At 36.5% G+C, this 14,483-nt stretch overlaps 1 protein-coding gene across 1 annotated transcript in view; it reads left to right on the forward strand.

Moving 5' to 3' along the window:
* The window catches only part of LOC145983998 (ribonucleoprotein PTB-binding 1-like), a 167,959-nt gene extending 164,416 nt beyond the window's left edge, over positions 1-3,543 (forward strand). The window contains exon 7 of the mRNA XM_083117276.1: positions 250-3,543. Coding sequence (XP_082973402.1) covers positions 250-1,482 — 1,233 coding nt within the window. The 3' untranslated portion in view covers positions 1,483-3,543. The remainder of the gene's footprint in view (positions 1-249) is intronic.
* The last annotated feature ends 10,940 nt before the right edge of the window (positions 3,544-14,483 follow it).

A 14,483-nucleotide genomic window follows, 5' to 3' on the forward strand; every position in this document is an offset into this window, starting at 1 on the left:
TATTTTGTGTAATAAGTATAGTTTTAATATCAAATTTATCTTTTTATTCACAATTTTAACACCAAAATGCCATTTTATGTACCACTTTTGATCCCAAAATATGCCCAGTTTTTGTACCGAAATCTTGATCTTTTATTCACCATCAATATATGGCTCTAGTAATGAATAGTCACAACATTTGTATTTACAACTTTCAGTTAACACTTCAAATAGAAAAATGTTTTTTTCTTTTTTTCTTGTTCTTTCTAGGTTCCATTGTTACCAAATCCCACAGCAGCCTTAGGTTCACCTCCAGGAGAAGTAAACCATCCACCATTCCCTGGCCAGATACTAGAAGATTCCAGAAACACTGGAGTGCTTGGAGTGGTTCAAGATCCAGCAGCTTCGTTTTGGAACGGACTTCTTGGTCAGCTTCAGAACCAGTCTCTACAACTTTCAGTTGAACCCAATGCCATGAACAAAAATAATTTCTTTGACCAGTCTCGGGGAGGACTTCTTGTTCCAAAGGCTTCTCTGCTAGGTGACAAACCAGGTGGAGCTCATTTCCCACCGCCTCTTCCTGCTCCCTGTAAAATGCCAAATCCTCATGGCATAAAATCAAATGGAATACCTGGGTTTCCTTCTGACCTTCAGTTGCCCGGAGAGTTGCAACAAACCATCAACACCTTGCTAAGCAATGCACAAAATCTCAACCAACTTCTGGGATCAATTACAAATGCAATGCATGGAAATGGAGCAGGCCTTTCTCCTCCCAATCCTGGCATCCGTGTAAGCACGCCAACCCCTCCAGTAATCACCCCACCTCAGGGCTTTCCTTTTATTAATCAACCACCAAGTAACCAGCCCCCTGGAATGCCATCAAATTCGCTAGTTAATGCTTTGTTGTATGCTGTGCAGGGTGGTCAACAGCAAGGAGGTGCTCCTACTTTAGGCCAACAGCCAGGCTGGCCGGTACCTCCAGCATCGCCCGGCACTCCACGTCCACAGTCTATCACTCCTCTGTTAGCGAACGGTCAGCCTCATCAAACCAGTCCTATCCCAAGAAGACCCATACTGAACACCCCCATAGCGAGACCTGCTATGAACGGGCTCCCCAAAAATATTCCAATTAGTGTAGCCTCTTCCATGCCAACATGTGCAAAGCCGATGGGGTTTTTGGATGTAAAATCAGGTATAAGAGCAGCTTTCCAGAATGGCTGGGCCCCTGGGGCATTCCTTGGTCCAGCCAACCCAGTACTTGCCTCACCTACTCCCACGACATTGTTTGGACCCTACCCAACCATATGGGCACACCCGGGAAGTCCCCCCTTACTCAGTTCACCTCCTAGTGGCCTTAGCACCCCCATTGGGCAAAAGAGAAAATATAACCACATCCTTCCTTCTCCTGAACCAAGCCCAGAAGGAAATTACATTGGACAGCATTCACAAGGCCTTGGGGGACATTATGCTGATTCATACTTTAAAAGAAAGAAGAAGAATTAATTGCATTTATTATTCCTGCAGGAGGAATACGTAACACAGCTGTCAGTGTGTTTAATTTAAGTTATGAGGATTCCTTTGCTGATAGTGTGCTAATATCTGCAGCATCTTTGTTCATTCCAGTGTTACAGAATATCATACAGAAATAACTGTGAATTTAGTGCAGCTACCAAGTGCCTTTATTTGTGATGCACTATATTTTGTTATTTATTTTAAAGTAATTTTAATCAATAAATGAGAAAGTTACAATAAATTTTTAAAGAAAGTAATATTTTGTTATAGAGATGATGTTTATACATTGTTACAATTTCCGTACATTTTGAAAAACTAAACTCCTTTTCTTGTTAAGAAAATGTGAAAATCTTTCAACACTGGAGCTTTTTGATCAATGTTGTGAGAGATCTGTAATCTCTGTTTGTGAGAATGTATGTGTTTCACTTGCATTTTCCCCTGCTCTCTCTCTCCTCCTCTCTCTCTCTCTCTCTCTCTCTCTCTCTTTCTCTTTTTTTCACTCTTTAATTTGCCATCTTTGCAGATTTTCAGTAGATGTATTTTCAGCAAAAAAATAACAACATCACAAGTTTTATAATTCAATTTATATAGAAGGAATTTCTTCCTTATCTATTTTCACTTGAGTACAACTGTGACATCACTGCATGTTGTATATGTTATGCTTTGAGGTGTGTATCTTTGTAGGACTTCATGAATTATTCATTCATCATGTATATCATAAATGGGAGGAAGATTGTGTGACTCATGACAAAAGAAAATGTATGGCTTCCGCATTATGTATCAGCATGGTCAGTGTTTCATGAATGAATGGTATTTGTGAATGTGTAATCTTGAGCATAAGAGAATGTGTGTGAATGGTAGAATGACTGTCTAAATTAAATGTTGCACATGTATGGTCAAAAAAATAAGTGAGGATTAATTTGGTACGAGCTGATAGGGGAGAGTAGCCCCACAGAAAGCATTGTTTCCTTTGTGTATTGGTTGTGTGTGTGCTGTGTTTGCTGTTTATTTATTTTTGTGTATTTAAATATGATTGTTCTTTACAGTGTGTAAGTTTTTCTAAGTAACTACACATTATGTGTTCTTTAGATGTTACTTGGGACTCTGTATAAGGGTTTGTAGAATGACGATTAATTTAAGAAAATGAACTGGTGCAAAAGCTTCATGGAAGGATTAATATGGTGAGGTATTTTATTTAAAAGTAAATTTATTGACTGAAACTTTTCAAAGACATTATTTTAAAAGATTTTTTTGTAATATGTAGATGTACTTCAAACAGTGATTGCATAATGAATTTGGTGAGATATGTAATGGAAGCATTGTAACCTGTACAGTTGCTATAGTGCAGCTGTTGTATGTAAGGCAAATGAATTTGTATTTCCTTGTTTGACATATATTCTTAATCGATCTGTCACTTTCTGTCGTTTCTGAATCTCAATAAAATGTGATAATAGAAACAAAAATAGGTTTTTCCTTCATAATGACTTTTGAGTTCTTGAGAACTGCTTTAAAAGAAATAAAAAGGAGAGGGAAAACTTATATTTTTATACTTCAAGACTGGATTTAGCTCGAAAGAGTAAACATGAAAAGTTATAGGTGCATATGCTAAAGTACCACACTTCTTTTCTTATATTAGCAGATGGGAGTCTTTCCCGTCTGTAAGCCATGTAGGATGGGAGGTTTTCAAGTGCACATTTTTCTCATGTGCAGTGCTCTACAAAAAAGGAATGAAAACTATTTACAGCAGACAGTTGTATTTTTTCACAAAGTATAGCACTCTTGTGGGAGGGAAATTATGGTATCCCATTCCCAAAAGACAGAATTAGAAGAAAATTTTACAAAAAAAAACTTTTTGAAGAGCCTCTGCATTAAACTGGTGTGAATAAAAAAAAATCTAATATGTGTGTACAACCAAGTAAAATGGTGTTGAAATTTTAATTGAATTATGTAATGATAAAAATGCATGATAGATGCTGATAAATACCTTAGTACAGCAGTAACTTAGGTAAATATTGTTTTATTGTGAGTACTGTGCACTAAACAGTGGTCAAACAGAGGTGGGTGAAAGTTTAAAAAATACATTTTTTCATATTTTTTGTAGATTTTTTAAAATAAAAAAGTAAGTTTCTCAAAGAGTGGTCTTTTGTGGTGCCTAAATTCACGTAGCTAGGTTACGTAGCCAACTAATAGCCTACTTATGAAATAGCACAGTTACTTTTTTACTATTGCATAATACATATTAATTTTTATGTAAAACTATGGGACAATTTTAAACTATATTTAACAAGATTGTAAGTACACCTTATGGCCATACAGCCTGGGCCACTTGGTTGAAGCCGAACAATAGGCGGTTGGGGACCAAGCCGTCCAGGGTTCGATGCACGGTGCATATAAACAAATGGAAAATAATATTGAAATGATGAAAAAGGAGAGGGTTGTATGTGAAATTATAGGGATCCTTATTGTTGGACTGTTGTAATATGCGATTATGTATCTACAGGTAGATTGAGATTCATGACACATGTGAATGTGTTAAGTCCACCACGTAGTTTTGATTTCAGTCACTTACTCCAATGCACTGGTACTGTCCACTGAAGTCCATCGTTGGCCGTTAGGGAACCTGGATGCCCCAAATGTCCGTGGTGTCGGTCACTGCGATATAGAACTCGGACCAACTACCATCCTCTCACACTGGCCACTGTAACACAGTCTGCTGCTTCCTGGGGTGTCAATTGCACTGCCCTCCGGTGACTAGTTACATATATACTTTAAATGTAAAAAGGTGTAGTTTATCTCGTGACGAAAACTATTCCATTCATCGTGACTGAAATGTATGTGCAACAATACTCTGAGCACTGATGGACACTGACCTTTTAACACGGACGCTTCATGACACTGACTTTTCTGTACTATTTCTAGACAGACTGTTCAGTACAACCTTTCTAACATGCACTCTTCCGTATCACGTTATAAAACAGACTTTCAGCGCAACTTCTCCACAACAGACTTTTTGCTACCACTTCTTAAAACAGATTGATTTCACCAAACTGCCAAAATTCACAGTTTGGTTTGGGTTTTGTACATGTTCAGTTTCTATTGGCTGACGTGGAGGAGGGGTTGGTTGCAGGGAAGAATGGAAAATCTTGGACATTGGGAAGACAAAAGGGTTTCTGGGAGAGAAAGTGAACAAATATAGCCATCCCCTTTTGTGGGCTCTCAAAAGGGGGCAAGGCAAATGATCTTTGGTTGGCTTTGCAGAAACTGTGTGAATGTTCGTCCCCCCTATCCCTCGTTTCTATCCGGCCCTTTGGATTACTTCCTGCCTTAATCCTTCCAATCTCTCCTCCCACCTCACCCTGGGTGCCAAGCGAGCAGATTATATTTGCACCGGAATTACAAAGGGGGAGGGGGGTTCACACAATAATTTATATTTTTATGTCCCTGGTTCGTTTACACATGTACAGAAAGTGAATATACAACTTGTTAAATGGACAGTACCGTAGTTCTTTAAATCATAACATTCTAGTAGGATATATTGGTTTATTATACGTAGTTATATATATATATATACATATTTTACATAGCTTTTCCATGTGTCTGCATAGACCAAATCTCTAAATCAATATAATTGCACACCTATGGCATAACCATCGGCACTTCCTTTACCGCAGAGTTAGCATAACTATCTCTGTGGGCCTATCCTCAGCTTAAATGATACTCAGTTCATTACAAATGTGTTTCCTTACGCCTTCACTCTTTCTTTTGGGCATCAATTAATCAATACGGAAATATCCACATAATCAAAGCTTTTTCTAAAAGGGGACTTGGGACAGCAACAGGGGCTGGCTTAACCAGATGCTACATTATTATATCCAGTTTAGCCACCATAAGTGGACTAAACTTGAGGAGACATTCCTCTTTCGTCGATCAATGGGGAAACACAGTTTTTCTGCTAAAGCCCACTGGCCTTTTTTATAGCCGGGGTAAACGTCCATGGACGTGGACCCCGTAGCGTTGGAAAATTCCACTGCAACGGTCTTTTGAAAGACAGCTAGCTCCCCCAACCGGAGAGGTAAAACAGGGGAATCTAACATCCAGCAAAGCACAATCCAATAAGCATATACACTTACATGCAATAATAACATAAAAGTACACTCATGGAAACATATTACTTAACCCTACACCTTGTAGCTGGCCAGCAATTAATAAACATATTACCAAAACCAGTAATGGTCAATCCGACCGTTACAACTGATGGGGACTTGGAGACATGCTGATGTTCAATAATAAATGTAAATACAGAAGAAAATGATATATATTGATAATAATGTGCACGTATGGAAATACGGGTACATGATGCCCCTCCCAAGTGCAATACTTGGGACTGATATGATCTCAAGTGAAGCACTGACATAAGTGATGAGAAACATGTGGCCACCTTGGTTGCCTGACTTAAATCCTGAAATGCATTGTATGAATGTAATACGTTTCGTAGAACGTGAACAACAACATCAGTGCATCTATTAACATGTGTATCTATGCTTCCATTATACTACTACATGCTAAATCCCATACATTAAATTCCAAATACTATTGGAGAGTAAGTACAAAATTAAACACAAGAAAATCGTAACGCAACTCCCATGCTGCGTTTGGGATCGAACCTAGAACCTCTAGATTTAATTGGGTGATGTAGTTATTTGTTATTCATCTCTCAGATGGTTATCACTCGCTTGGCCTAAATGTGACAAATGCAAGAGGTTACCTTTTAAAGGAATGGCGATAGAAATTAACTTAGATTAGATATGGGTTTTATACTCTCCGTGACTGAACCGATATGGATTGGTTAAGGAAAGGATATTACTTGCCTTACAACTATATGGAGATTGTTCCTAGCTTGTCCTCTCAACTATCACTTGTCTCTTGTCACACACCATCGTCCAATAGTCGTTCCCCACTTTGCTCCTCTCTCACAAACCGTAGTCCTTACTCTCTCTCCTATTCTCGCCAACTGCCCACACTTCCTGACAATCCCAACACTCACCTCACGTTTGCCTAATTGCTTATTCTGCATTCCTTTCTCTGCTTCCTGCTATCCTAAGACTTTATACTTCTTACCCAATACCTTGGGTACGATACGCTCCTCTACCCCCTAATGAAAATCTTTTGATTTTCACCTAAAGATGAAAAATTTAAAGCTGTATTCCATATCGATCCTTTCTATGGAGAGATTTTTTTTATTACAAAATATAGTCCCAAAATTATTGAATTAACATACCATAACCGAAAATGTGAAATTTGAGTAATATTGTTCTTGAAAAAAGGAAAAGGAATGGAGAAAAATAAACAATAAATAAACAATACTTGTCAGCGTATGAAAGGTGAACACTGACATGTGAGTTTGTTATGCTGACTCATGTATGCAATGATTGAGAGTTTTACGTCACACACGTTGACGTTATGATTGTCTATGCATAAAATATGTAAACACAGAACACGTAACACAATTATAAGGTTATTGTTCCATCCGTATTGACCTAGTTAAAAGGTGTGTGGCACAGTAACACACTAATGAGGTAATATGTCATCAATCCTGTAAACACTGACACTGCACAACACTATTAAATATTTTGAAGTTAATTATTTACAAAATCGGCAAAGTTTGTGATACTCATCCGAGTTACACTTGCACACATATGTCATATTATCGATGTAAATTTCACCGTCTCTTACTTTAGTGTATCATGTAAATATCGCTGTCGTTTTTATTTATAATATATGTCAATTATCACAGTAAATATTTAATTAAAAAACTTGAAGTTAATCAAAATATATACACTGTATCAGTAACTGTCCTTGAGTAATAATATATGTACATGAATTTATGTATTTGAAGATAAGAATATAATAGTGTTCGATAGATAAAATCACAGCACTAACATTTGTCCATAAAATAATTCTTGAGTTATCCTGATTCTCATAAAGAGTTCAAGTAAAATACCATAATTTTACTCTTGTTATCATCACTTAATAGTCTCTGCGTATAGCAATGAAGTTTCTTCTTGAACCAAACCACGTATATATGTATATATTAGTTCCTTGTGGCCGTGAAAAATGTTTTTCACTTTGATGTATTAACTTTGCAGCTACAAATATTGTCATTGAAGAAAAACGTACAGTAGAGAACTGCATATCGTCGAATTGTGAATGTGAAGTATTTAGTTGTATGTAAATATTCCTTCAAATCGATGTATGTATTATCAGCGTTGAAGATTAGCCTCGCTACTACTTGACTTCAGTAGGAGTTAATTAGAATAGAATGAAGGAGATCCATGTTAAATGATTTGGTGCTTATCAACTGATTTCGCTGAACTGCGTAATTAAAATTGATGAAAGGTCTAATTGTAATTCCTGTTTCCACGTGTCGAAAAAATAAAATAAAAATCTCAGAAATAAAAATCTTGAGAAATTCTCAAAAAAAATCGTAGGACAAATAATTCCTCTGCATCCTTCAGGTGTAATTCGTGTTGATTTCTTATTTCTCCAAGGTTTTAGCTGGTGACCATCTCTAGACATTGACATCTGTGAAAAAGTTGAACTGAGGACTGTTAACAGGGTTTCATAAAATTGTTAAAACGTCCATTTCACCGTTAAAATTTGAATTATCTGTGAGGCAATTCAGGTAGGTTTTGGAAAGGAAATTTGCTTCATATACCGAACAGGTATTTCCTCCTGATCGTTAGTGTAATGTGTGTGTGAGAGAACTTAATATGTCGGTATGTGTAGAGGTTTTGTTGAGACAAGGGCGCCTCTAAGTCACCCTTATTTTAAGAAAGTAGTACTTGTAAATATTACAAGTATGAAAAATCTTGTAGTTGAGGGTTGTTATATTTGAGGAAATGGAATTTGAAAAGGAGTACCGATTCAGTCGTAACATTTACTCTTACTATAAATTACCCAAATTCTGATTAATGCCATCCTTTACACACCAAATATAATTACAATCTGGAGAAGAGAAAATAAATAAATATAACTACTAATAATTACTGAAAACAAATTGAACTTTACATATGAATTGAATGTAATGCTGTAAATACTCTTAAAGATGTTATGAGTGTATACTGACTGTATACTACTGCAAAATTTAAATTACGTATAATTGATTTCTGAAAATATATGAATGCTTAAATTGACTGAAAATATTTATAAATAACAATTGAATGAAATGAAATACTTTAAATATTACTAAAAATACTGTGTCGAACGATCGCCCTTCTATTAGTATAATTGTTAAAAATAACGTCATTAATAAAGATTAATTGTAAAATACACAACTTGCTGATAGTGTTCATGACAATTGGAATACGTAAAATAATATTCTAAGAATCCGAAATTTCGTTGTCCATTATAGACTCTTTCTCTCCTAATGATATTGCAATCAGCCTAAAAATACAAAAAAATATGGAGAAAAAAAAATGAAAGTTGACAATAGGTAGTGTGTAACTATATGCATATGCATCTAACATTAAATAACATAAAAATAAAAACTTAATTGCAATTTATATTCCAAATGTTGCCAGATGAAGAAATATCGTTCTGAACAGACATACAATTCCATGTTCCCTTGTATCTTTCGATCTGATAACCTGAGTTGAAAGAATGCTCTGTCACAGTTTATTCAGTTCCCCGGCTAATGTGGAATGTAAGATATCTGCTGTTTAATTTGCAACGTGTTGGTTACTTCATGTTAAGAGAGAATTTTGCTTCTGTCGATGTAAATAGATATCGTTGCCAGAAGAAACGAATAGAATGCCTCACTTGCATATTTCTTGAGTTGTTCTGTCTTCCTGAATGTCACTCCAGTTTCCCCATTGCTTAAAGAGGAAGGAATTTTCCCGGTGCATCCGAGTTGAACTTTATCCTTTTGCTGACGAAACACATTTTACCATGAAGGCAGTTGAAATTGACTTTGGATATCGCTTCGAGAAGTATGAAATACATGTGAGGGAAATTTTAAGTGGGAATTTTACAAGATGGGAAATTTCTACCATGCGGAAAAAAATTTTTAGGAAGTACTCTAAGTAACTTGATTATAACATTCAATAAACTAATTGAGTCGTATTTGGAATGAAGTATCCCAAATTAGATGGATCAAAGTAATGTACATGTTTAATGATATTTTACTCCTTCAAGACTCGTAATTCATCTCATGACTGTGTCGTTAAATTGTTAATAAAATCTGACAAGTGGCTGCTGATAACTCATGATCGTAACTGTATGTGTAAAATACTACTTATTTCTTCTATGCTCTTAATTGACTTATTACTCTTCATATTAGATTTCAAATCTAGCTTTTATGTAGAGTTATGTAAGAAAAATATACAAAATAATAAAATCTCAATGTAAAATGCGTATAATTATAAAGGTAATCTTAATATTTATATTATTTCCATGTGATACATTTTATTATAAATATCAAAGAACTCAATATGTTCACTATTCTCTTCGTTATTATAATTATCTATATTATAATTCTTATTATCGCTCTTATTTAGTTATTATTGATCTGTAGCTCGTTTAATTGAATAATTTACTGGCTGTATGCCTAGTCAGCTCTTATTATAACTGTTCTCTTTATTTAACGTTATTTAAAACTTATGAAACTGATAATCTCATATTTCTGTCATTTATTTAGTTATTAAAATTATAAATGTAATTAACTTAAATTTAACAATTGAAATATTAAAATGTGTACTTGTTTAAACCCTATTTTGACTAACCACGCTAAATCATAGAGAATTTTAATTCTCATTTTTCCTTACCGAATGTGTTTAACACATTTTATTCATAAAAAATACTAAAGTCTATTATCGACTTACACTATTTATCTTTTGTAGTTCACAAAAGATTATTTCCATCAGTTCTCTGCAGGCCTACAGAAATCTGAGGAAAATTCCTTGCACGCAATTTATATTCATCACCATTCCCTTTGTTCACTATCCGTGAATATAATAATATTAATTATTATTATTTTTGCGCGTTACTGTACTTGTTGTTCATTATTATAAAACCTCGTTGTCTACGTGTCATAACTAATGATTTTAGTGTGGTAATAACTAGTTTTACACTTCCGTGCAATTATTAAGGGCTAAACAATAATATTTCACATAATTTTAGTGTTTGTTAGTTTAAAGAAAATATTTGCAAGACGTAAAATTTATTTAGTGCATAAGAGTACTGAAAAGGAAGTTACGTACAGGGTAAAAGGGTATGTTCTCACTCATTCACTCCTGACTGTTCCTGTTCTTCAGTCTCATCACCATTTACATTCTCATCGCCGCTACCGTATTCCGAAGCATAGTATTTCTTCAATCTCTGGACCGAAATTGAGTCTACGACTGTCTGTCCTCGTCTTGTCTTATATTCCACTTTGTAAACATTGGGATTTTCTTTTGCTATAATTTTACAAGGTCCTTTATATACTCCCGAAAAGCATTTAGCGGTGTGTACACGATGACTGCCATCGTATACTAGAACCAATTCTCCTGGCGTAAATTCAATGGACTGATGACGTTTATCGTAGTACTTCTTTGCTTGTCGGTGGCGTTTCTGTAGAGACTCATAAGCTGCTTCTCGTGCTTTTTCGAGAATCTTGAATCTCATCTCGTTGTTTACATTCACACTGGGCGTTAAATGTAGTCCGCTCTCCCAGACTAATCTAGGCGTAAATCCATGAAGAAGAAAAAATGGACTGTTCTTCAAATTCTCCTGGTAATTAACATTGTACGACCACACTGCCGATTGCAAGTATAAAAGTGTTTTGAGTTCACGAAGTTTTTCATAAGTCCCTGTAAAATAGCATGTGATCGTTCCAATAATCCAATTAAATTGTGATTAGCTGCTGGAGCGAATTTCAGATGGATTCCACATTTCTCCGATAGTTCTTTAAATAAACTAGCTGTGAATGAAGTACCTCTGTCCGTATCTATACGAGAAGGACATCCAAAGCGTAGAATTACATTTTCAAAAAGGAAGTTAGCTGCTGTCTCACTTGAAGTATCTGCTACTGATTGAGCAATTAAAAATCGAGTACCATGATCGATTGCACTTAGTATATATTTATGGCGGAGCAAACCACTTGGTGGATACGGTCCGCTAAAATCTAAAGCGATTCTATCGAATGGTTTCTGTGAGTTGAACGTTAATAGTTCTCCATATGGCGCTCCTTTTATGCGCTTATTCTGCTGACAAATTACACACTCCTTGACCATTTTCTGAATATGGTTCTTCATAAATGGAAAGTAAATCCTATCCAGTGCATTTTTGTATGTTTTTGTGAAGCCGTAATGCGCTCCTCCAGCTGGTAAACTATGCAATGTCTCAATGACAGTGTTGCGAAGTGACTTCGGTATACATAATAATTTTTTAGTCGTAGCTCCCAGTTTATGTTGTCTATAAAGAAGTCCATTTTCCATAACATAATAGCAAGCTTGCCTCTGCAGGGAGGGGTTGGGTGGGTTGTTGCCCCCCTCGTCTTCTTTTCCTTCCAAAATATTAATGATATTTCCAAAAAAAGAATCCTCTCGTTGGTGTATAGCAACATCAATTGTCTCATCTAACAATAACAATGTACGTGGCTCTGGAAGCTCCTCGTCTTCATCCTTTGGATCATGTTCTGTTTCCCTGCTGATAGCATCCGCCATATTTTGTGTAGTTTTACAGTGAATTGGCGTAAAATCGAACTCGGCCATCAACGTGTACCATCTAAATAATTTGTTTGAAAGTTGCGTTGAGGAGCGAATGAATGTGATTGCTTGGTTGTCGGTAAATAATTCGAAATGTCTCCCAAGTAAAAATAATCTGAATGACTTAAATGCGTATATGATTGCCAACAATTCTTGCTCGATGGTTGAAAGTCGAGTTTCATGGTCTTTTAAAACTCTACTGCAGTAGGAAATAGGCTGAAAATCACCGTTCGCATTCGGTTGTAAAATCACCGCGCCAATAGCCTTACTGCTTGCATCCGTATATACCCTTACTTCTTTGGATGGATCATATGCCATTAATACAGGAGCTGTAAGTAAAGCCTCTTTCAACCTCTCAAACGCAGTTTGCTGTTCTTCCCCCCCAGAGAAATTTCTTCTTTTTTCCTATCAATTTTTGCAAGGGAAGTGCCATCTCGGAATATGATTTTAAAAACTTCCTGACATAAGATGTTAATCCGAGAAATGTGCGAACTTGTTTCACAGTTGTCGGTGTCTTATATTTCTTGATAGAATCAATGATTTTGTCATTGATCCGATAGCCAAATTTTGAAATTTTATGTCCTAAAGCAATGATCTCAGTGTAGCCGAAGTGACATTTTTCTATTGCAAGTTTCAATCCCGCGGCCTGTAAACATTGTAACATTTTCTCCAGAGTTACGAGCATTTCTTCAAAGGTATTTCCGAAGCAAAATAAATCGTCCACATAATGGGCAAAGTGATTGGGATCCAAATTTGAGCACGCTAGGTGAATGCAACGAGTCATTGCACTTGATGAACTGACGTGGCCCTGTGGCACGACGTTCATTTGATACTGTGACATTCCTGGTATTGTAAATGCTGTATATTTCTTACTGTCCTCGGTGAGAGGAATATTAAAGAATCCGCTCTTCAAGTCTGCCGTACAGTAGTATTTCTTGCCCCCCATATTGTATAATATTTCATTGATGTTATTCCAGGCGCGGCTCGTGCATTATTTACCCGGGGGTTCACTGAAGTGATGTGACATATATTCACTTTCCGCAAAATATACTTCCTTCGCCCAACAAAAGGATGGGGGAGGGTTTAAAAGCTTTGTCAAAAATTCTTTTTATCTGGGAGTATAAGGTTTTGTTGTAGGGGTGTGCGAATAAATTTAGGGCTGAAACTACAATAAATTGTGCCTTTATGAAAAAAGTTGAGTTTTGTTGGAATATCATGGACATCCTCAAGTAGGGGCAAGTAATATATTTTTCCCCACGAGGAGCAAAAAACACTCCTTCAGTCTAAAGTTACTGCAACGCTTTTATAATAATTACCAAAAATTACTGTGACTGAAATTAAATTATATGCGTGTAATATATAATTTTTTGTTTACATTCAATTTCCATGGGGGGCGGCCCCCTTTTCCCCTTCCGGACGTCCATGCTGACTAATCAGAACTGGTCCTACATTTGTTAAAGGGAAATGGCAACTAATGGCATGCGCATACTAGAAATCGAACCTGAGACCCTTTCATTTATACGCGACAGGTTTGTTCAAATTTGGGGCTGGTCGACCAGCACACGCTTTTTTTCAGTGGACAAGGAAGTTTGTTTACGTTAATTATGTGCATTTCTATCGGTCATTTCTTACCTGCGCGGACAGCAACGCCTACACTGCATCAAATGACATAACCTAGGTAAAGTCCATCCCTCGTTTCACTCGCAGCATCACTTAATACTTTCCAACAAGTATCCAAGCACTTCAAAAACTAAAAAACTTGAGACTTTGACACCGAGCGACAGCGAGTCACGTCTTCGCGCCATTCTTTCTCTTTCGCGAACCCGAAGTGTTTCCACCTTTAAGGAAAAACCTCTGAATGCATGCACAAGGTATTTTGGTAATGTATCTCCTTTATTTTAATTCATCGCATCTAATTCCAGCTTCTATTTGTTTCCACTCATCCATCTCTGACACAATCTTGCATTTATTCCAAGAAGTTCGGTGCAAAAATGATACAAGAGAAGATTGAATATGTAATGTGTGCACTTCAAACTTGAACCGCACGCAGCAACACTGGAAGGGAGGAAGCAGCGAGAAAGGAGCCTTGTCCCGCGCCTTCTGCGAGAGAACGAACTGCGCATGACCGTTGGGTTGAACATAGGTTCTGCAAATCTCATCTCCCATGTATTTTGTCCTATACCCTCCTCGCGCTTCTGCTCCCGCACGAAGCTTTCACAATGGCACGAGCTGTCCTGTGGGGGTTCA

This window comes from Lepisma saccharinum, chromosome 2 (genome assembly GCF_977018435.1).
Source record: "Lepisma saccharinum chromosome 2, izLepSacc3.1, whole genome shotgun sequence".
NCBI classification, from domain to species: Eukaryota; Metazoa; Arthropoda; class Insecta; order Zygentoma; family Lepismatidae; genus Lepisma; species Lepisma saccharinum.